At 34.5% G+C, this 22,403-nt stretch overlaps 1 protein-coding gene across 8 annotated transcripts in view; it reads left to right on the top strand.

Annotated features, from left to right (window-relative positions):
- Window positions 1–638: 638 nt before the first annotated feature.
- Window positions 639–22,403, top strand: part of Ralgapa1 (Ral GTPase activating protein catalytic subunit alpha 1) — a 217,398-nt gene continuing 195,633 nt past the window's right edge. For 4 of the 8 annotated variants that reach the window (XM_021724700.3, XM_078050215.1, XM_078050216.1 and 1 more), the window contains exon 1: window positions 642–1,255. In XM_021724700.3, the coding sequence (XP_021580375.2) occupies window positions 1,150–1,255 (106 nt within the window). In that variant the 5' untranslated portion in view covers window positions 642–1,149. Of the gene's footprint in view, window positions 1,256–22,403 lie in introns of all 8 variants that reach the window. The other 4 variants (XM_078050217.1, XM_021724710.3, XM_040275655.2 and 1 more) reach the window with 3 other exon arrangements.

Raw genomic sequence — 22,403 nt, forward strand, 5'->3', positions numbered from 1 at the left:
AAAAAGACAACATAATTAACCCTAAAAAAATTAAAGTTCTAGAGATTTCTTAATTTTTGTGTAACAATATGTTTCTGGTAGGCCTCAGTTATTTATGCAAGATAATTTTCTTTATTTTTGTTTTAGGGGGCTAGGAATCCAAGGCCTTGTGCATGCTAACATGCACTCCACTGAATTACACCCCCAACTACACGGAAGATAATTTTAACCAAAAGGATGCACTACACATCTTTAAACTACAGTAGACTTTTAGCCACTACGTAAAGCATACAAAAAAAAAAAACCCAAAATTTTTTTAAAAAATCCAAATTAGGCCCTAAAAGACTGGTACAATGAGGGCCTTCAGAATTGGCATGAAGCACGTATTTAACATCTTTCATGTTTTAGAAGTATCTTAAATTACACAGAAGATGAACGACCTTTTTAATAAAAACTATAGGACGCTGGAAGTTTGGCTACGAATCACGTTTACAATGGAGCACTCAGTAAAACTACCTTCACTGACTTTCTTGGGCTCCTCCCTGGCTTGGCTGCTTACACAGGAAACCAAGGTGGGTAGTGCCAGGGATGATCTCACGCTGGCGTGACGTCAAGAGCCCTTGATGTCAGAAAGTGGTTGCCAGGGGGACCGTTCGCCACCGACGGCAGAGTCGTGAAACCCCATCACTACACTACTGCCTCCGTTTTGGCTTCTGCAGGGTCTAAGCTGCTAAAGAAGCTTTAACCTAAAGGGGGCCTCAGGGAGAGAGGAGTTGTGGTGCTGCCGCCGAGAGCTCCACCTCCGTGGCTCTGGGTCCGGGGCAGGGGCCGGGCCTGTAGCGGTGCGCGGCGGCCGCTGGAGGCAGGCGGCGGCGGCGGTAGTGGCGGCGGGCAGCCAGCCCGGGTCTCCCTCGTTCGGTGCAGGGCCCGGAGAGGGAATCCGCCATATTGGAGCCGGAGCCGAAGGTGCCCCGGAGCCGCAGCGCGAGGCGGGTGGAAGTGACGGCCGTGGCCTCCACCGGGAAGGAGTCGTCTCTACTGGGGCCCGCAAGGCTGGGGAGTGAATGAGCTACTTGGGCTAGGCTCTTCCCCGCCCACTCCCTCCACTTTCTGCGGCCGGGACTGGGCCGGGAGGGGGCCGGAGCCGGCTGTGGAGGCGGCAGTGGCAGGATGTTCTCCAAGAAGCCGCACGGGGACGTGAAGAAGTCCACCCAGAAGGTGCTGGACACCAAGAAGGACGCATTGACCCGCCTCAAGCACCTGCGCATCGTCATCGGTGAGGAGCAAGGGGTGGCGGCGCCGAGGCCTGGGTGGCCCGGCCTTCCCCTTGGGGGCCTTGAGGACTCTCCCTCGAGACCTGGCGCGGTGCGGGAGTGGAGGGCTAAGCGTCGCTTCTGCAGAGACGCGGAGGACGGATAATTTGGGGACCGGAAAACTTGGCACTCCGCAAACGCTTAATTACCATTAACACAGACCTATCCAATTTGGGTTAAGAGTCTGAACTCATTTTTTAAAATTAGTATTGCTGTAAAAACTTAGATCTTTAAGACTTTAGGGAGACTTGTGTTGTGGATCATTGTGCTTTAGTGGCTATGTTTGCCAGATGACTGACTACTGCCATCCCCACCCAAATGAAAAAGAAAAACAAAACCCTGTCTCAGACAATGCAGTCCTTAATCTTTCAAGTTTCTTGGCTGATGAGGGCTGGAGGAAGCAGTTATACTTCTTTGGGAAGTGGGTGGTTCCCAAAAGCTTGTGGGGAAGAGCCCCGCCCTTCTGTTAGTGCACCTTGTTCATCCTTACTGTCGTTTAAAGGGAAAACTATTATTAGTAATAGAAAGCAAGGTAGTTTATTGATTCCTTTGCTTGTTGAGATTTGTATAGAATTTTCTTTTTACTTAAAATTTTCTTACCTAAGTCATTTGCCCTCATCAGTTTTGCTGACAGACAAAACATTGCTCTTGAGTTTTGGATATAATGTTAAATGAATCTTTTGGATATTTGTTTAGTTAGAAGGCCAATGAGGGCTGTAATAATGCTTATGAAACCTCTGGTTCAGTACTTGGGTTTTTTTCGGATGAAGAAATTTGAGGTAAAAAGGAAAGTTATTTTGCCTGTGTTGATTTATAGAATTAACGACGACTGAGTTTAGGACTTAGATGCCTGAATTTTAGTTCATCTGGGTATCTATCTTCATTTGGTCTACCTAAATGAGTTTTTGTTTTGGAAAGTGACCTTTATTGAGTGATATAAATAAGTCATTTATATAAGGTGTATGTTTCTCTATTGTTTACTCATACTACCTGGATACTACCAATAATACTGAACATTTGTATGGTGCTTTACAGTTTTCAAAGTGATTTCACAAAAATTATCATGATCTTTGCAATAACTCTAGAGGTATAGATATTATCATTTATTTTTCACAAGCGGGAAAGCTGATTTGAGACTATTAAGTGGTCATCTAAGCTGCTAGAAGTTTGAATCACAACTGGAGCCCAGATTTTATGTCTCCAGCTTATTTTTTATTACATTTATGACAACTAATCTTTGTCACAAGTAAATTGTTATTTATTCCTGTGGAATAGAAAGAAAGCGGTTCAATCTAGTTTAGCAGTGCCAAAAGAAGTCTCCTTTTCAAGAAAATGTCAATCATTTTCTAAATATGGTAGAGATTGTGATCCTTTTCTACTTGAGAGTTAAGTTTTCATTCTACTTGAGAGTTAAGTAATTCAATAAAAGATTTGGCTAAGAATGTAACAGAGAAAGTGTATGTGTAAACATAGAAGATGTATTACAGATACTGGCATTTTGAAATTAGATGCTTACTGGAACTTGATGCCTACTTGGGACAAGCTGTAGGTTTCCTAAATGCAAAGTGGTAAAGTTGAGTTCCAGTAGAGTATTGAGATTTCCTAAATTGACTGCTATAGTTCTTTAGTTATAGAATAATTAAGGAATGGTTTATTTATACCTCTTTGGCATAGAGGATTTTTCCCCCCAATCTGGGAGACATGATCACATGTGTCAGATATTTTGAAGGTCCTAGCTTCTTCAGTTTGAAAATAATTTTTAAAAAGAAAAAAAAAACCCTTTAGCTTTTTCGTAATTATGGACTTTTTAAAGTGGAGAGTGTACTGGAGTGTGTGTATACACACATATAAATATATATCCATATTCATGTATATGAACATCTACATTTATAATATCCTTAGGAACTTTCAAATGGTAAACATTCTGCTTTCAGATTTCTTGCACTGTGAGTGGAGGAGGTCCCTAGACACTATATATACTCCAATAGTTTTAGAATGTTAGTTCTCAAGTAGGGACATTTTGCCCAATAGGAAACAATTCACAATGTCTATAGATACTTTTTCACAACCTGGGGAAGGTGCTCCTGGCATCTTGTGTACTAGATGTTGCTAAACATTTTACAATGCACAGGATAATCCTTCACAACAATACTTGAGTCCTAAATGTCTAATAATGCTGAGACTATGATACTTGTTAAAACACAGAGTACAAGATGGACCTCCAAATTCTGCAATTGGTTTTAATATATTAATCAAATAAAACTTGTGTATTTTTAAATGGTTACGATTATTTTATTTGAAATAGGTTAATAAATCAAGTGGAATAGAATAGGATGACAAAAGATGAACAATGTCTTAGAAGTGTGCCAATTAGGTGTCTGATTTTACAGATGGAAGAGGCACTTTAAATCCTTTTTGGAAATACTTTTTTTTTCCTTAAAAGTAATTTTAATATTTCTAAATTCAGTTGATTATAAAATTTTTAAAAAGGAAAACCTATTGTATTCTCTATTATTGAATGTTATTTCACTAAATGATCTTAAGGAAAAATATATGTTACTACCCCTGAGCCTTCTTCATTGTACCCCCAAACCGTGAGAATTTCCTTCCCTGAGTGACCGAGCTTCCTTACCATAATAGCTTTGCTCTGGTGCTGGGAACTATGCTTTCTGATTGGGTTTCTCACCTGGACTAACTTTAGTCTCCATCATTTCTTTAGCCAAGTTTTGTTTGTTTTTGCCTCCTGAACTTTTCCACATCCAGTTCCTTCTCTTCTCCCAGGAGAGTGTTGGTGTCCACACCTGGCCTGTAGACATGCATATTTATACATACAGTATTGCTGGTTCTAAGTAGGGTTTTATTTTTAAAAAAATATTTTTAAAAAATGTTTTTGTAGTTGTGTATGGACAGAATGCCTTTATTTATTTATTTTTATGTAGTGCTAAGGATTGAACCCAGCGCCTCACACTTGCTAGGTGAGCTCTCTGCCACTGAGCTACAGCCCCCTCCCAGTAAATAGGGTTTTAAAGAAGGTAATCACAATAAGGAAACTATTTTATAAAGTAATTGTGTATTACCAGTTCTATAGTCTTCTTACTTTTGTTAGGTCCTATCTGAACTATGTTGGACCAAACAAAATTGCATTCACTTAGGGTGTTTGTAGGAGTTCAGTACATCCAAATAAATGAGAACTTAGTCATAATTTAAATGTCTTGTGAAAACTTTTTTCCTGGCTTATACTCCGACTATGGGATAATTTCAGTTGAATGCATATAACTTGATTCTGAAGAATTTAGATTTAAATCTGCTGTTTATTGTTATTGAAAATATATATTTAATTTGTAGGAACTAGAACTTAAGGGTTTTCTTAAAAAAAAAAAAAAAAGCCTTGTCTGGTTTCTAAAGCTTTGTGGTATCCTTTTTACTATTCTTCCTCCTATTTCATAACAAATATCCTTAAGCTAATGATAGTAAATTAGCAATTGTAAAGTGACTAAAAATGCTTGGCTTATAGGGTGTATTGACTAAAAGTTAATTTGCTTCTACTTTAAAATAGCAAGCCAACAATTCAGTTCTCTTTATTTAAAAATAAAAAGATAAGTTCTTATTTGGCTAAAAATAAATTGTTAGATCGTTGTTTCTTTTTAAAAAATATTTATTTTTTTTTAGTTGTAGTTGGACACAATACCTTTATTTTATTTATTTTTTTGTGGAGGTGAGGAATGAATTCAGGGCCTTGTACATGCTAGGTGAGCATTCTACAGCTGAACCACAACCCCAGCCCAGTTAGATCATTGTTTCTAACAGCTTGATATATAATCTGATATAGTAAAACTGCACATATTTAGAGTTTGTACAGTGACACTTATACATTTTAGGAAATCATCATAGCAGGTGAGATTAAAGTTATCTGGACAATCAAGATAAACAGCCAATGACTGGCCTATAGCTAAATGGTAAACATATGCCTGCCAGGCATGTACAAAGCCTTAGGTTCTATCCCCAGCACCTCATTAAAGAAAGAAAGAAAAAACATAAACATAGCCAGGTAAGCAAGATAATATATTTATAATCTCCCCAAATTTCCTAATGTCCCTTTTATTCCTTTCTTTCCACCCCGACTTGCACTCTCAGCAACAACTAATTTATGGTTACTCTAGAAAAGTTTGTGTTTTCTAGAATTTTATATAAATAGAATTATACAGTACAATCTTTTTTTTTTTTTTTTTTTGATATCAGGGGTTGAACCCAGAGGTGGTGCTTAATCATGGAGTCACATCCCCAGTCCTTTTTTATTTTTTATTTTGAGATAGGGTCTCACAAAGTTGCTTGGGGCCTCTCTAAATTACTGAGGCTGCCTCAGCCTCCCAAGTCACTGGGGTTACAGGCATATGCCACTGTACCTGGCTCAGTATAATCATTTTTTGTTTGGTTTCTTTTACTCAGCCTCATTATTTGAAAATATATTGTGGTGTGGTATGTCAACAGTCAATGCTTTTTACTGCTGTAATATTTATTCATCATTATATGGCTGTACCACAGGTTTTCCCATTCACCTGTTGATTGGGGATGTTATAAATAGAGTTGCTATGAAGTATACTTGTTGTGTAGACACATACTTTATTTTCTCATGGATAAATACCAAGGAGTGGAATGACTAGGTCATATGGTAGGAATTTATGTAATTTTTTAAGGAACTGCCAAATTGTTTTTCATCATTTTATATTCTCAACAGCAGTGATGAGGGTACCAGTTCCTCTGTATATGCACCAACACTATTCTGTATGGGCAGTTTTCTTAATTTTAGTCTTTATAATGGTTATAATTAATATTTTCTGATGTCTAATAATGCTGAATATCTTTTTTTAATATTAAATCAGACAACACATTTTTAAAATATCTTTGTTTTGTTTATTTTTATGTGGTTCTGAGGCAAGCGCTCTACAACTGAGCTACAACCCCAGCTCCAATGCTGAATATCTTTTCACATGTTTGTCATTGTGTAGCCTCTTTGATGAAGTTTCTATTCAAATCATTTACCCATTTTATTTATATATATACACACACACACACACACACACATATATATAGTATTATATACATATTTAGTTGTAGATGGATACAGTGCTTTTATTTTGTTTATTTAGTTTTTTTATGTGATGTTGGGAATTGAACCCAGTGCCTCATGCATCCTAGGCAAGCGTTCTACCACTGAGCCACAACCCCAGCCCCTCATTTACCTATTTTTAAATTGAGTTTCCTTTCTTATTCAATTTGGAAGTTCTAGGCACTTTAGACAAATGCTTTACCATTGAGCAGCCCCTGTATACAAATGTTTTATCAGATCAGTAATTTGCAAAGATTTTTTTTTTCCAGTTTGAGATGTCTTTTCATTCTCTTAACATTTTTTTCAGCTTATAAATAAGCTGTTTATTGTGGCTTATATTATTCTCTTTTAACATTTTCATTGGAGGAGTAGAAAAGCTCAATTTTGGTTAAATTCACATATCACCTTTTTTATGTTTTTTGTTTGTGTTTTTTGGTAATGTTATTTAATATCTTTGCCTAACCCAAGATCACAAGGATTTTCTTTTATGCTTTCTTCTAAAAATTTTATAGTTTTTCAGTCTATTTAGGTCTGTGATCCATCAATTTTCTCCCCAATGCTGGGGATTGAACCTAGGGCGCTTACTACTGAGTTACATCCCCAGTTTATTTGTTTATTTGTTTTTCTAACATTGTGAAACAGGTCTCACTAAGTTGCCCAGGCTGGTTTGGAATTTGCACTCCTTCTGTCTTAGCCTGTTGGGTAGCAGGGCTAACAGACAGGCACCACCACCATGGCTGGCTTGAAATGGTTTCTTTATCCCTGAATTGTACTTTGATATTATATGGATGCTTTTACTTTCATTTGATTAGTATTGCAGTGTGTGTGCGTGTATGTGTGTGTGTGTGTGTGTGTATGTGTGTGTGTGTGTGTGTGTGTGTGTGTGTGAGTATATATATATATATATATATCCCCATCTTTTTAACCCATTTGAGTCTTTATATTTAAAATGGGTTTCTTATTGATAGCATATGGTTGTCTTTTTATAATCTAATAATCTGCCTTTTAATTGAGAGGCTTGGATGAGTATATTTAATGTGATTATTGATATGGCTAAGGTTGAGTCTGTCATCTTGTTATTTGTTTTCTATTTGGCTTATCTGTTTTAGTTCCACTCTCCCCACTTCTCTTTTTTCTCACCCTCTCCTCTTTCTTTTGGATTAGTTGAGTAAATTTCATGATTAATCTCTTTTGTTAGTTTACCAGATCTAACTTTTTATTATTCTAGTGATTGGCTTTGTGATTTATAGTTATGTATTTTAACCAATAAGAGTCTGTATCCTTAAGTGATAATATAGCACTCCTCATAGAATAGAAAATCTTTGGGCTGGGGCTGTAGCTCAGTGGCAGAGAGCTTGCCTAGCATGCGTGAGGCACTGGGTTCAATCCTCAGCAACACACAAAAATAAATAAAATAAAGGCATTTTATCCATTTATAACTACAAAAAAATAAAAAAAGAACCTTACTTCCATTTCTTTCTGGAGCCTTTAAACTTTAGTTGTCATTCAGTTTACTTAAATAAGTAGCTATCTTTTAAAGATTTTTAAATGATTAAAAAGTCTTATATATTTACCCATTTAGTAAATTCATTTTCCTTTTCATTTCCATATTCATTTTCCTCTGCAATTCCTTTGCATAGATATATATTCTGTTCAGTATAATTTTGTTCGTGCTAACATTTCTTCTGCAGTGATTGTTGGTGATGGACTATTTATACTTTGTTTGAAAATGTCTTTGCCTTCTTTATTGAACGATATATTTGCTTTGTCTAGAATTCTAGCTTGATGATTTTTTTCCTTTGTGTTTTAAAGAGTTTATTCCACTGTCTTTTGTTCGCATTGTTTCTGATAAGAAGTCTTCTATCAATCATCTGTATCTTATTCTGTGTAGCATCATTTTTTCATCTGGCTGCTTTTAAGATTTTCTCTTTATCACTGGTTTTGAGCAATTCGCTTATGATATAATTTGGTTAGTTTTCTTCATATTTTTTGGCTTGAGGGTCACTAAGCTTTTTGGATTATTAGGAATTTGGAAGTTCTAGGCACTTTAGACAAATGCTTTACCATTGAGCAGCCCCTGTATACAAACGTTTTATCAGATCAGTAATTTGCAAAGTTTTTTTTTTCCAGTTTGAGTTGTCTTTTCATTATCTTAACATTTTATTTTTTTCAGCTTATAAATAGTTCTCAACAAGTTTGGAAAAATTTTGGCCATCTTTTTTTGGGGAGAGGGAGGGATTGAATTTATGGGCACTTGGACCACTGAACCACATCTCCATCCCTGTTTTGTACTTTATTTAGAGGTAGGATCTCACTTAGTTGCTTAGTGCCTTACTTTTGCTGAGGCTGACTTTTATCCTTCTGCCTTAGCCTCCTGAGGTGCTGGGATTACAGGCAAGTGCCATTGCTCTCTGCCTGGCCATCATTTTTTCACTTATGTCTCCCTTTCTTTTTAGAACTTTGTTTATTAGTATATTGGAAAATATTAGTATTAAATTAGCATATTAAAATATTAGGGGGGATTGGGGTTGTAGCTCAATAGTAGAGTGCTTAACTAGCACATGTGAGCCACTGGGTTTGATACTCAGCACCACATAAAAATAAATAAATAAAATGAAGGTATTGTGTCCATCTACAAAAAAAAAAGAAAGTATTAGGGACTGGAGTTGTTGCTAAGTGATAAAAGCACTTGCCTAGCATGGATCCCCAGCATCACAGGAAAGGGAAAGTAGTGTATTGGAAAGTGTCATAGTTCACTGATATTCTTTTTGAATTCTTTTTTCTTTTTTATTATTTTCTTGAATTCTTTTTATTGATGTTTTAAATTCACTCATTTTTTTCCTGCTACACATAAAATCTGCCATTAATCCCATCTAGTTAATTTTTCATCTCATAATTTTTAATTTTTTGAGACAGGTTTTTTTACTCAGTATTATGTTGCCCAGATTGGTCACAAATTTGTGGCCTCAAATGATCCTCTTGCCTCAACATCCCAAGTGCTGGGATTGCAAGTATGCAGTACCACATTCAGTTTTGAGGAAGTTTTAAAAAAATGTCACCTATTATATGTCCTCTTAACTTTTGAATATATGGAATAGGTATTAAAATGATTTAGCACATTTCTCTGCTAATTTTAAGATCTACTTCAGTTCTAGATTAGTTTCTGTTGATTATTCTCATGCTGGTTGTTTTATTATGTCTTTCTGTTCCTGGTAATCATTGGATACCTAGTTGTCAATTATAACCTCCCCCCCCTCCCTTCTGGGTATTTTTGTATTACTATATATTTTTGAGCCATTTTTTAGGGTGCAGTTAGATTACTTGGAAATAATTTGATCATTTTGGGTCTTGCTTTTCTTGTTTGTTGGGTGGATCTATCTAAAGATTAATAATTGTCTGCTATGATAGGATGCTTAAGAAGATACTCATATCTATCACCACACACATTAGGAGGTTTTGTTTTGTTTTGAAGTCCAGTTCTTGGAAACAGGCACTGTTCCTGTCTCTGTGTGAGCACTTGGTACTGTTACCTATAAATCTTTTACATGGTTCTTTCTTTGTCTTAGATTCCTTATAGGTATACTGTGATCATACTTGAAGGGGATCCTCTTCAGTTTCTTGGTTCTCACTGAGTGTAACCAGTCTCCTCTTCGGTGCTCTGTCCTTTGAACTCTCATTGCCTTGGTCTTCCTGAATGCTCAGCTCCATTTTCTCAACTCATGGAATCCATTGGCTCCACCTAGATTCTCTTTTCTTTCACCATGGTTTGGAAACTCTCTTAAGGCAGTAAGCTGGAGTGGTCATAGGGCACACCTTGTTTATTTGCCACCTCTGAGTCATCACTCTGCTCACCTGATATCCATGTCTTTTTCTGAAAAACTAAGAAACAGCAGTTTTCAACACACTGGATATCAGATGGTAATAATAAAAGGTTCTCTTAAGTGAATGAGACTACACAGCCAATTTGTTCCCATTTTTTACTTTTTTGTATTTAGAGTAGAAATTTGTTATCATAAATTGATTAGTGAAAAATATCTGTCTTTCTCAGTCTGAATATATTCATGCTTGTATTTGGGAATGTTTGAACTATAACCTGCTTATAAAAATAAGCTAATTTGGTATATCCTTTTCTATTTTTAAAAGTTTGATAAGCAGTTTTAGTAAGTAATCCTATGTATGATATTGATCTTTTACATGCTTCTTTTGTTTTTGTCTTTGATATTTATTCTTTAACTTGAAACTTACTAATTTGAAAAATTATTTTGACTTCATTGAATTACTTCATACTTATGTATTTATGAAGAAATGATTTACTGTGCAGATTATTGTTATAAACAACATTACCAATTAATCTGCTTACTAGAACAAACTGTTTCAAATACTATAAGTCAGTTTTGCATTAACATTTCATCTATTAAGGATTTTATTGCACCTAAAGAATTATACTTGGCTCATTGAACTAAATAAAATATGGAATGAACAATTAATGATAAACAAGAACTGAGTAGCCACTGTTCAAAGAAAGAAACATTATCAGGTTCCAGAGATGAGCTGATTACAACTAAAAGGCATTGAATTTGGTTCTTAGATTTCCTGTCAGCTAAGGTGAAAAGAGAAACATGTTATGTTTCTTAGAAAAGAAAGCATCCTTCTTTGTTTTGATTGAAACATTTTTTTCTTAATTCATATCAGTCACAATTTGTGTGTCATGTATATGTGTTCGTATGTTAGTTCTAAAGTCTCTTGTTACTGAAATATCCATGGTATACAAGTAGATCTTGGAGAAAATAGAAAGATGGGTGATTATTTTGTCTATTTTGGCAAATGGCATCATCATCTTCCTGGTTAAAGACAGTGTGGTAGAAAAAGAAAAATTGATGTTGGGACATTTGGATCTTTCATATCTCCCCAGCCAAGTTCTGCACTTCTTTGGTCTTATAATATTTAATATGTTCATTTTTTTCCTTAAATTTTTAGGTGGGTATAGTGGAACATGCTTGTAGTCCCAGCAACTTCGGAAGGCTAAGTCAGGAGATCCTAAATTCTACCCTCAGAAATTTAGCAAGGCCCTAAGCAACCTCGGAGATGCAGTCTCAAAATAAAAAAATTAAAAGGGATTAAATACCCCTGGGTTTAATCCCTGGCAACCCCCCCCCAAAGTTTCATTTCTTGCTTGATCTTTTATAGCAGTTTACTAATCATACTAATCAGTCTCCCTATGAGGGTCTTTTGCCCTTTCCAATCTGTTTAAACAATGCTTCCACAGTCTTTTCTGAAGCACATATTGAGCAAAGTACAAAATCCTTAGCTTGCATTGAAGACAATTATCTGATCTTAGCCTATCTTCTCAACTAAGTATTATGGTTGACTCATATTTTAAACAAAGCAATATAGTAGTACTTAACTCTAATAAAAGTTCTACCAGATGTTATCATAGAACTGACTTGTAGATGACACTGTTGCAAATGTATACCTTTTCCCCTATAAACACTTAGCACATTGTTTTATGTTAAAATGAAACACATAGGTTGTATATGCCTTATCTGAATTCTAATTCTCTCCTGAAGACACAGATTTCCTTGTATCCTTGGGAGTATACCCTCCCATTGCTGAAGAAGTCAGCATTCCTGCTATTGCAATATTGTTAGTATTGTGCTTCTGTTGCCACTGAACTCATCCGAAAATCCTCCATCTTTAGTGTATATGACAGTGTTGATCAACTGTCCTTCAGATTGTTACTGCTCTTATTTCTCAACCTTTGATCATTCTATAAAGGAGTTTGAGAACTAGGTTATCTTTCTCTCTTATCACCATCTTAACTGACTTTAATGGATAATGAAATGACCCTTTTAATTTCCTATGTTCATTGTATTTTATATCTTGTGTGCCTCTGCAATACTGGAGATTGAGCCCAGGGCCTTGTGCATGCATTCCCAGTCCTTTAATTTTTTTTTTTTTTTTTTTTTAAACTTTGAGACAGCCTCACTAAATCGCCTAGACTGGCCTAGAACTTGCTATCAGGCTCCTGCCTGAACCTTCTGAGTAGGTAGGTATATTTGATATATTTCCTTCCTTCCTTTCTTTTTTTCTGGAGATTGAATCCAGGACACATACTTGGCAGGTGCTCTACCATTGAACTATAGCCCCAGCCTGTCCATATTTGTGTTTTTGTTGTTGTTGTTTTGTTTGTCTCTTACAGGAGATTGAACCCAGGGGCACGATACCACTAAGCTACATCTATAGCCCTTTTTATTTTTTTATTTTTGAGATAGGGTCTCACTAAGTTGCTTAGGGCTTCAGCCTCCTAAACCATTGGGATTACGGGCATCTGCCACTGTGCCTGTATTTGATATTCTTAAATTTAATAACCTCACTACCATTACATTCAAGCAATTTCCCTTTTGCAGACTTTTCTTAAGAAACCCAAATAAATCCTCCTTTCAGTATTGGTGTTTTTCAGTGTTCTGTCCATAAGTTCTCTTTTCTTCTTACTCTATATATTAATTATCCTTGGGTAAACTGCCTTGGCTTCAACTGCTTATTTATTTAGTGATAATCTCCCCTATCCCCCACCCTGCCCTTTTTAAAAATTCTGATTTGTCACTCAAATTCTAGACCAGAATGTCCACTTGAATATGCTACTTACATCTTAGATCAGTGTCCTAACATCATCTTTTCTACCACATTATCTTCTTCGATCCCTTGTTATCCTTCTCTGGTACTTTACACTTAAACGTTAAACCAGAAATCACTTTCCATGATGCCTGTGCCTTTGTTAGTGATATTTATTTACTATACCAGACTGCCTTCACATTATCCTTATATCTAAAAACTTATGTTCTTTTTGAAATCTCAGGGAAAATTCTATACACAACTTTGATGAAGCTTTCCCTATCAGGTAGATGTAGGAACTTATTATACACTGTGAATATTTGCCTCTAGTAATTTAATTCTTTTGTTGCAACATAATTATTTATTTGCATCCTTATAATTTATAATATTCCTGGGGGCAGAAGTATCTCTTTTTTATCTTTCTGTCTCTAGACTCAGCATGGTACCTGGCTGTATACCTAGGTGCTCAGTGAATACTCTTCAGTTCATGAATGAATATACTTGGTGTAAGGAAAGCAAAATTGTTGTTTGGTGAGCAACTGTAAGCAACCAATTGGCCCTGGTAGAAAAAATATTTTAAATCAGTATTCTTATCTGAAAGAAACCTTTGAGTTGTCTTAAGAATCTGTGTTTAAAAAAAAATTGATTAAGTAACTAAGTCTGTAGAATTAAAAAATAAGCAAATAAAAACAGGACATTAATTGAAAAATGTGTATGATTTTATGGCAGATATTAGATAATCTCCCCCACTGTTGAAAGAAATTTTTATCACCACTTAACATGACACCAAATTTTTAAAAAACTTATATCCTGATGAGTTCAACATGTTAGCTCTAAAGTATACCACTCTTATTCTCTACCCACCCTTGCCTCCACCATTTAACAAAATGAACTGGCCTGTAAATAAGACAACCAGGAGAAGGTACTCTGTGAAGACAGAACAGAAAAAGATTTAAAATTATGCTCTTCTGGAAGATTGGAGTTACAAGTACATTACACTAGCCAAGTAATGCTAATAGCTCCCAGAAGTTGGAAGAGGTGAATAACAGATTCTTCACTTGCTTCCAGAGGAAGTATGATTCTTCTAGTGTCTGGATTTGAGCCTAGTCATACAGATTCCAGACTCTGGTCTTTGAGAAAATGAGGGTTTTTGTTGGTTTGGTTTGTTTGTGTGTGTAGTGTTGGGGATAGAACTAAGGTCTCATGCATGCTAGGTAGATGTTCTTCTGAGTTTCATCCCTAGCCCAAAGGGTAAGTTTTTAATATTTTCTTAAGCTACCAAATTTGTGGCTGTAATTTGTTGACATCAATCCCAGTTGCTTGCCTTGCTGCTGAGCCACAATCCCAGCCCTTCTCTCTTGTCTTTTTTGGCCTTTTAGCTTTCCATATAAATTTGAAAATCAGCTAATTAAATTCCATGAATGATATAGTTAGATTTCTTTAAATTGGGTTACAAAATGAATCTATAGATTTAAATTAACATCTGTAAGTTATCCAATCTTCCTTTTCTAAACAAGTTTATATTTATTTACTTAGGGTCTACAAAGTTTATAAATTAAAGTTTTTATATTTTTCTTTAAGAAAGGTTTTGCACACCTTACTAACACAGTCAAGAACAGTTACATTTAAAAAGAATGTTAAATTTAATAAGGATGTTTGTTCTGCTTGTTACAGAAGGAACTCATGTGACCAATAATGTCAAATAGATTTTAGACAAAGATTAGGAAGAAACAATGCTCTTCTGAAAACATGTTGATTACTACTTTTATAACAGATAAATTCTGAGTGGTTCAGATTCTTCACTAGAAAATGGAAAAACCTTAAAGGACTAGAAGGAAAAAAATAGGCAAGTATTTAATAATATTGGTTGGGGAAGACTACTCTTAAAATTTATGTGATAGCTATAAATCATCAAGGAAATTTTGAGAAATATGTCTATGTGAAACATTGTACATTTTAAAACTAAAACTCATCATTAGCAGAGTTGGAAGACAAACAGCAAACCAAAAACATTTGCAATGTGTTTTAAGAGATAATTTCCTTAGTTTATAGACTGTTGTAAATATAAAACTTGGAAAAGATTTTAAAAGTATGTTGTCAAAATATGTGGAAACCAACATGCTAAGGGAATATAAATTGAAGGGCAGGTTAAGTATCAAAATTTAAAATGTGCACATATCTTTTGAAACCTGCATTTCCATTTCTCAGTATTTATTCTGAGAAAGTAAATAGGTAAGTGTCGTGATCACTTTAGGGCTTTAAAATAGTGAAAATTTTGAACCCATTTAAATATTCATTATATAGGAATTTTAGAATTTAGGTATGTTCTCATACTTGAATATTATGATTCTCAGGAACTGTTCACTTTTTTCTTTTAAATTCTTTTTAGTTGTAGATGGACACAGTACCTTTATTTTATTTGTTTATTTGTATGTAGTGCTGGGGATCGAACCCAGTGCCTCACGCATGCTATGCAAACACTCTACCACTGAGCCACAACACACCCCCCCCCCGTCCCCTCCCCCCCCCCCCCCGCTTTTTTTTTTTATAAGTGCTGGGAATTGAACCCAGAGCCTTTCTACTGAGCTACACTCCCCAAATTCCTTAATAATTACTAAATATTAGACTTTTTGTGAGAATACAAAGTACTTTTCAGATACAGTTCCATCTCTTCTTTGGGAAATTTTTAGCAGTGAATATTTTTATAGATGGCAGTAGTTGTATATTGGTAATAATAGTTAATATTTTCGACCCCTTATAGTGGCAGGGTCCAAGCATTTTACATGTATTACTTGACTTAATCATTGCAGTAGCCTTCTTTGGTGGATAGTAATTTTAATCCTCAAGAAGACATGAGTACTAAATAAATTGGAAGCAGAGGGATATAGAAGAGAAACTCAGAAGATTGGATTCTGAATTCAGCTATATTATTTACTTAAGTACTCTGATTTTCAATTTACTTGCTTATAAGATTAAAGTAAAAACACCTCAAATATTGTTTGAAGATTATATGAAAAAATGCACTTGAATTACAGAGTTTATGGAAGAATTTGAAGCATAATTTGGAATTTTAATTGCAAACCTAAAGTTAATAAAATTAAACCAGAGGGCTTGGAGTTCAGTGGGAAAGTGCTTGCTTAACATACTCAGGCATCAGGTTCAATTCCCAAAACTACACACATACACACACAAAAGTAACTATTCAAAATCAAGTAGAATTTGTTCTTAAAGAGTGAATTGAGGGCTGGGGTTGTAGCTGTGGTAGAGTGCCTGCCTAGTACCAGTGAGGTACTGGGTTCTATCCTGAGTTCCACATAAAAAAATAATTAAAAAAAATAAAGTTATATTTAAAAAAACTTTTAAAAAAAGAGTGAATTGAACAGAAATTGAAACTATTGAATGATTTCCGCCCCCCCTTTTTTTCCCCCTATGGTGGTTGGGGATTGAGCCCTGGGCCTTGTGAATGTGAGGCAAGTACTCTACCAACTTTACCAACTCCCCATCTCTTGAATGATCTTGATGATAGTTTAGATTTTGTATTTTGGTCTGTCGTCTATTAAAAATGAGTAAATTAGAAAATGATAAAATTAGATGTTGGAAAACAAATGAAAAATAAATGAATGAAAGAAAAGGAAATTTACTGTTGGCGTTTTATATCACATAAATTCAAGGAAGTCACTTAGCAACAATTACTTTTTCCCTCTCCATTCAAACATAACAGAGAATAGCTAGGATAAAAGGTGTGTTATGTTACCCAAATTTGTTGTCATTGTCTAAATTCTTTTAAGTCAGTAGCTTAATGGTTCCGAGTCATCTTCCCTTTTCCATCAATTGTTCTTGGGACCTTCTAGAGGCAAGAAGATTATAAAGCCACTGTAAGCCACTTCCTACAAATTGTCATTTCTTACTAAGTGTATTTAAGAAAAATAACCATCTATTCTTATTTCCATCTTTGAAAATCTAAAAATGATGAATCTGAGCAACCATTTGAATATTTGTGGTATTTTGAGTAACCGCAGAAGAGTAAGGGAGTTCATGGTATAGTAAAAGTGAATCATGTTAAATGTGAAATGAATTATGCATATAAAATAATCATATCTAAATGAGTACCTGTAGAATGCTTTATAGGGACTTCATGGGCAGCTGTTCCTTGAAAGGTAATTAGAATTTCAATAGGATGAAGTGAAAGAAGAGCATTTTTTGTGAAGGTAAGGGTAGGAGCACAAACATGAATACAGGACAGCAGAAGACAGTGGTCCTCCAAACTTTTCAAACATAATATTTATCAGGCCTCAACCTCAGAATTTTTATTTACTAGCAAAGGAGAGTCTGCAGAGTGACTCTAATTTACTATTAATACAGATCTGCAACAAGTTAAGTATACACATAGAGTATGTTGAGAAGTTTATTTTGGTTTGACAATACTGTGACATTTGTGCCTGTGAATGAATTCCCTAGATACTGACTGTACTTGAATATGATGATCGTAACTATTGTCTCATGATTTTTTTTTTTTTGCTTTAAAAGAAGAGTGAAAATTAGAGATGATGAGCTGGATCTTTCTTATATTGATCCTTAGTGGGACTGTCTTATTGAATGGGTATAGACTAATCCAGGTGCTTTTCACTTTTTTTTCCTATTGTGTTGATACTGCCTCTCAAACTGTCTGTGAAGGACAAATATTTTGTTTTAGTTGATTAACTCCAGTTCAATATACCAGTCCTTTACAATAAATAAATTAATAGAAAAGACTATTTTTTGCCCCCCATTGAGTTGTCTTGCTCCTCGTAAAAAATAATTGACAAATTTAAGGGTTTATTGCTGTACTCTCAACTCAGCTTACTGTGGTGTATGTTTGTCCTTTTTGGGGGGGAGGCGGGTAATAGAGATTGAACCCAGGAATGCTTAACCACTGAGGTATATCCCCAGCTCTTTTTATTTTTTATTTTGAGATAGGTTGTCATCAAACTTGTGATTCTCCTGCCTCAGCTTCCTGAGCCACTAGGATTACAGGCATGTGCAACCATGCCCAGCTCTATATGTCTGTCTTTAACCCAGTACCACATTATCTTAATTACTGTCAGTTCTCCAGCTTTATTGTTCTTTTCAAAGATTGTTTTGACTATTCTGGGATCCTTGCATTTTCTAATGAATTTTAAAATCAGCTTCTCAATTTCTACAAAAAAGCCTATGGGGATTTGATTAGAAATGACACTGAATCTTTACAAAATTTGGGAACTATTGCTACCTTAACAGTACGAAGTCTTATTTATGAACACAGAATGTCTCAAATTTTTTGATCTTTTTTCTTCCAGTAGTATAATATAATATAATAAATATAATTTCTTCCAATAATATTTCATAGTATTCAACATATAAGTCTTGCAGTCCTTTTGATAATTTGAATATCTTATTCTTGTTTAATTTCATGTTTGGATTATGGATTTATCAACACTAGTATATAGAAATATAATTGATTTTGCATATTGATATTCTGCAACATGATTGAACTTGTTAGCACTAGTGGAGTTGGTTTTGGATTCCTTAAGGTATTCTGTATACAAAATCATGATATTTGTGGATAGAGATACTAAACATCTTTAAAGTTTGTAAGGCTTTTCTTTTTCATGTGTAATTGCCTTGGCTAGAATCTCTAGTATAATGTTAAATAAAAATGACAAAAGAGATTATCTTTGTTTTATTTATGTTTTTAGGGGTATTCAGTCTTTCACCACTTAGCATGATGTTAGTTTTTTTTTTTAATAGATGACCTTATCAGATTAAAGGAATGCCTTTCTATTTTTATTTTTTTTATTGTTTTTAGCATGGAATGATGTTCGATTTTGTTAAATGCCTTTCCCATGTCAATATATTGATATTATCACGTGAGTTTTGACCTTCATATTAATATGGCATATTACATTGACTGATTTTTTTTTCATCAACCTTATATTCAACCTGGTCATGGGGCATTATCCTTTTTATAACTCTCTGGATTTGGTTTGCTACTATTTTTTTTGAGGATTTTTACATTTAAAATCAAAAAGGATAGTGGCCTATAGTTTCTTTGTAATAGTTTTCATAGAATGAATTGAAAAGTGTTCTCTAGTTTATGGAAGAATTGGTAGCATTCACCCAGGCTCTGAGCTTTTCTTTGAAGTTAGTTTGTTTGTTGTTTCCTTCTCCTAATTTAATCTTAATATGATATTTTTATTTTCCAATTCAAGTGTACTATTGAACTTTTTCAGTGAATTTTTATTTTAATTATTATACTTTTTAAAAAATTGTATTTTTTTAAGTTCTTTTAAAAAAGTTCTGTGTCATTTTGATATTCTCTATTTGGTGAGAGGCCATCTTATACTTTCCTTTAGTAGCATGTATTTTAGACATGCTTTTCTTTAGATTTTTGACATTTAAGACATGGTTTATAGTGTTTGTCTAGTAAGTCCAGTGTCTGTGCGTGAGGGATATTTCTGACTTGACATTTTAAAATAATAAAATATGGCAACTATGGAAACCAGATTTCCCCTCCTTTTTAAGGTTTGTTGTTTTTATTTGTTGTTGTTGCTCTTTGTTCCTTTAATGAGTTTACTAAAATAATTTTTGTAGTCTTTGTTTATATTACTACTGAATTCTTTACTCATTCAACTTAGTGGTCAGTTAGTGATTGGATTGAGATTTCATTACAAACTTGGAATCAGTAAGTCTTCCAGTCTTTGCCAAAGGACTGTGTATGTGTATTGTGGCATTCAACCAGTTTACAATTCTGCCTTAGTCTTCATTTCCTGCTTCTATAGACTCTTAAGGTCACCCAGAAGTGAGAGTTTAGAGTCTTCTCTAATCATTCCTGAGTTTGCTCACAACTCTAGGCATGTGTGTGAACTTCTATATTCCCAGGAATTTGTCAGTTTTCAGTCCCCTATTAATATCTTGGTTTTCAGTTTTCCTGGAAACCAAGATATTAATAGGGGACTGAAACTATATATATATATATATAGTTGGTTAGTTAGTTTTCGGTGGACACAACATCTTTATTTTATTTCTATGTGGTGCTGAGGATTGAACCCAGCGCCCCACGCATGCCAGGCGAGCACTCTATGGCTTGAGCCACATCCCCAGCCCTATTTTCTTTATTTTTATGTGGTGCTAAGAATATGGTTTCATTTGTACCTGCAATAGATAGAAATAGTCTTGAATCAATATTAAGTAATTGTTAGATTTTTTAACAGTCTTTCTGAGACATAGCTATCATACAATGAGCTGCATAGATTTAAATGTAAGTGTTCAATTTGTATTGCTTTTTTAAAAAAATCTAGTCTATGAGTCTCTGCCAGTTTATTCATCTAAAATTTGTTTTTCATTCATTTTATCTGATCATTGATTTCTCTTTTTCTGACTTTGTTTAGATTAATCAAGTGTTGTTTGTGATTTTGTACTACCTTCTTTTTGGCTTATTACCATTACCTTTATTATTTTAATATATATAGTATATATATCTTTAACACATCACAGTCTACCTCCACTATGATTATACTATTTTTCATATAGAATAAAAATCTTTTGATAGTGTCCTTCCAATTTCCTCCTCCTGATCTGTATGCTTTTATTTTCATGCATTTTACTTTTGTCTCTTATAAACTCCACAGTGCATTGTTATTTTGTTTAAACAGTCATTTGTCTTTGAAAAAGTTTTTGTTATCGTTTTAAGTGCCTTTATGTAGATTGATATTTCTGCTCATCACTTCATTTTGTCTGGAGGACTTTATCAGTTCTGGTAGTTTGTGGGCCTGCTGGTGATTAATTAATGTCTGAAAATATTCTTTAGTTTGCCTTTATGAAAAATATCTTTAGCTACATATAGGATTATAGTTTGGCAGTTTTTCCTCTAAGTACTTTTATTCAAAATATTGTTCCATTGTTTCTGATGAGACATCTGATGTCATCTTTGTTTCAGTTACTGTTTTTAACATGTCTTTTTTTTTTTTCTGGCTGCTTTTGAGATTTTTCTCATTGGTTTTGAGCTACTAGATTATGATATGCTTTGGTTTTCTTCATGTTTTTTGTTCTTGAAATTTTTACTTTTTGGGTTTGTGATTTTCATCAGGTTTGAAAATTTGGGGCTATTATTTCTCCATATATTTTTCTGTCCCTCCCCCACTTCAAGAGTTAATCAGTTACTTTTATATTACACTACTTGTCTTCACAGTTCATTTGTATGCTTTTCTTTTCTTTTTTTTTTTGGATACAACATCTTTTATTTATTTAATTTTATGTGGTGCTGCGGATTGAACCCAGGGCCTCGTGCGAGTAGGGCATGCACTGTACTGTTGAGCCATAACCCCAGCCCGTGAGTGTGTGTTTGTTTTTACAAATAATTTCTATTGCTGTCTCTTCAAATTCATTTATCTTTTCTTCCAAAGTGTCAATCTGCTGTTCTTTCTATCTAGTTTTACTTTTTACTCTAGACATTAGTTTTTAACCCAAAGAAATTGGAATTGGGGGGACTGAGGTTGTGACTCAGTGGTAGAGCACTCGCCTATAATGTGTGAAAGTGCTGGTTTCCATCCTCATCACCACATAAAAATAAATAAATAAAATAAAGGTATTGTGCCCAACTACAACCAAAAAATAAATATTAAAAGTAAATAAATAAGGTATAAAACAAATATTGTAATTTAAAAAGTGTAAAAGAATAGAAATTGGAATTGGATCTTACATTTTTAAAAAAATATTTTCTTTTTTTAGATTTTGATGGACCCTTATTTTATTCATACATTTATATGCAGTGCTGAAAATCGAACCCAGTGCCTCACACATGCCAGCCAAGCACTCTACCACTGAGCCACCACCCCAGCCTTAGTCTTACATTTTTTGTGTGTCTTCCATCTCAGCTTTTTGAACATGTGGGGAAGACAGTTATGATAACTATTTTAATGCTTTTTTGTGCTCATTCCAACATTTTTGGCAGTTCTGGTTTGAATTTGATTTGCTAATTATTCTCTTCATTATGAGTTATGTTTTTCTGCTTCTTTGAATATCTGGTAATCTTTAATTGTATACCTGATAACAGGGTATATAATTATATCAGTGTATACAAGATATACAAGTATAAGAATTTATACAAGTATACCTTGTTGAGACCTGGATGTTTTGTATATCTAAAAATTTCCTTGAACTTCATTGTAGGTTGCAGTTATTTGGAAATAGTGTGATCCTTTTGCATTTTGCCTTTATGATGACTCTGAAGTAATGATCAGTCTAAGGCTAATTATTTTCTCTCCTGAGGCAATACCTTCCTTATTAATCTACCAAATGCTCTATGAATTGTGAAGTTTTCTAGTCTAATGGATCTTGGGTTGTATGAATGATTGTGACTGTTACCTAAACTGCTT

The sequence above is a fragment of the Ictidomys tridecemlineatus genome, chromosome 5 (assembly GCF_052094955.1).
Source record: "Ictidomys tridecemlineatus isolate mIctTri1 chromosome 5, mIctTri1.hap1, whole genome shotgun sequence".
Lineage (NCBI taxonomy): Eukaryota > Metazoa > Chordata > Mammalia > Rodentia > Sciuridae > Ictidomys > Ictidomys tridecemlineatus.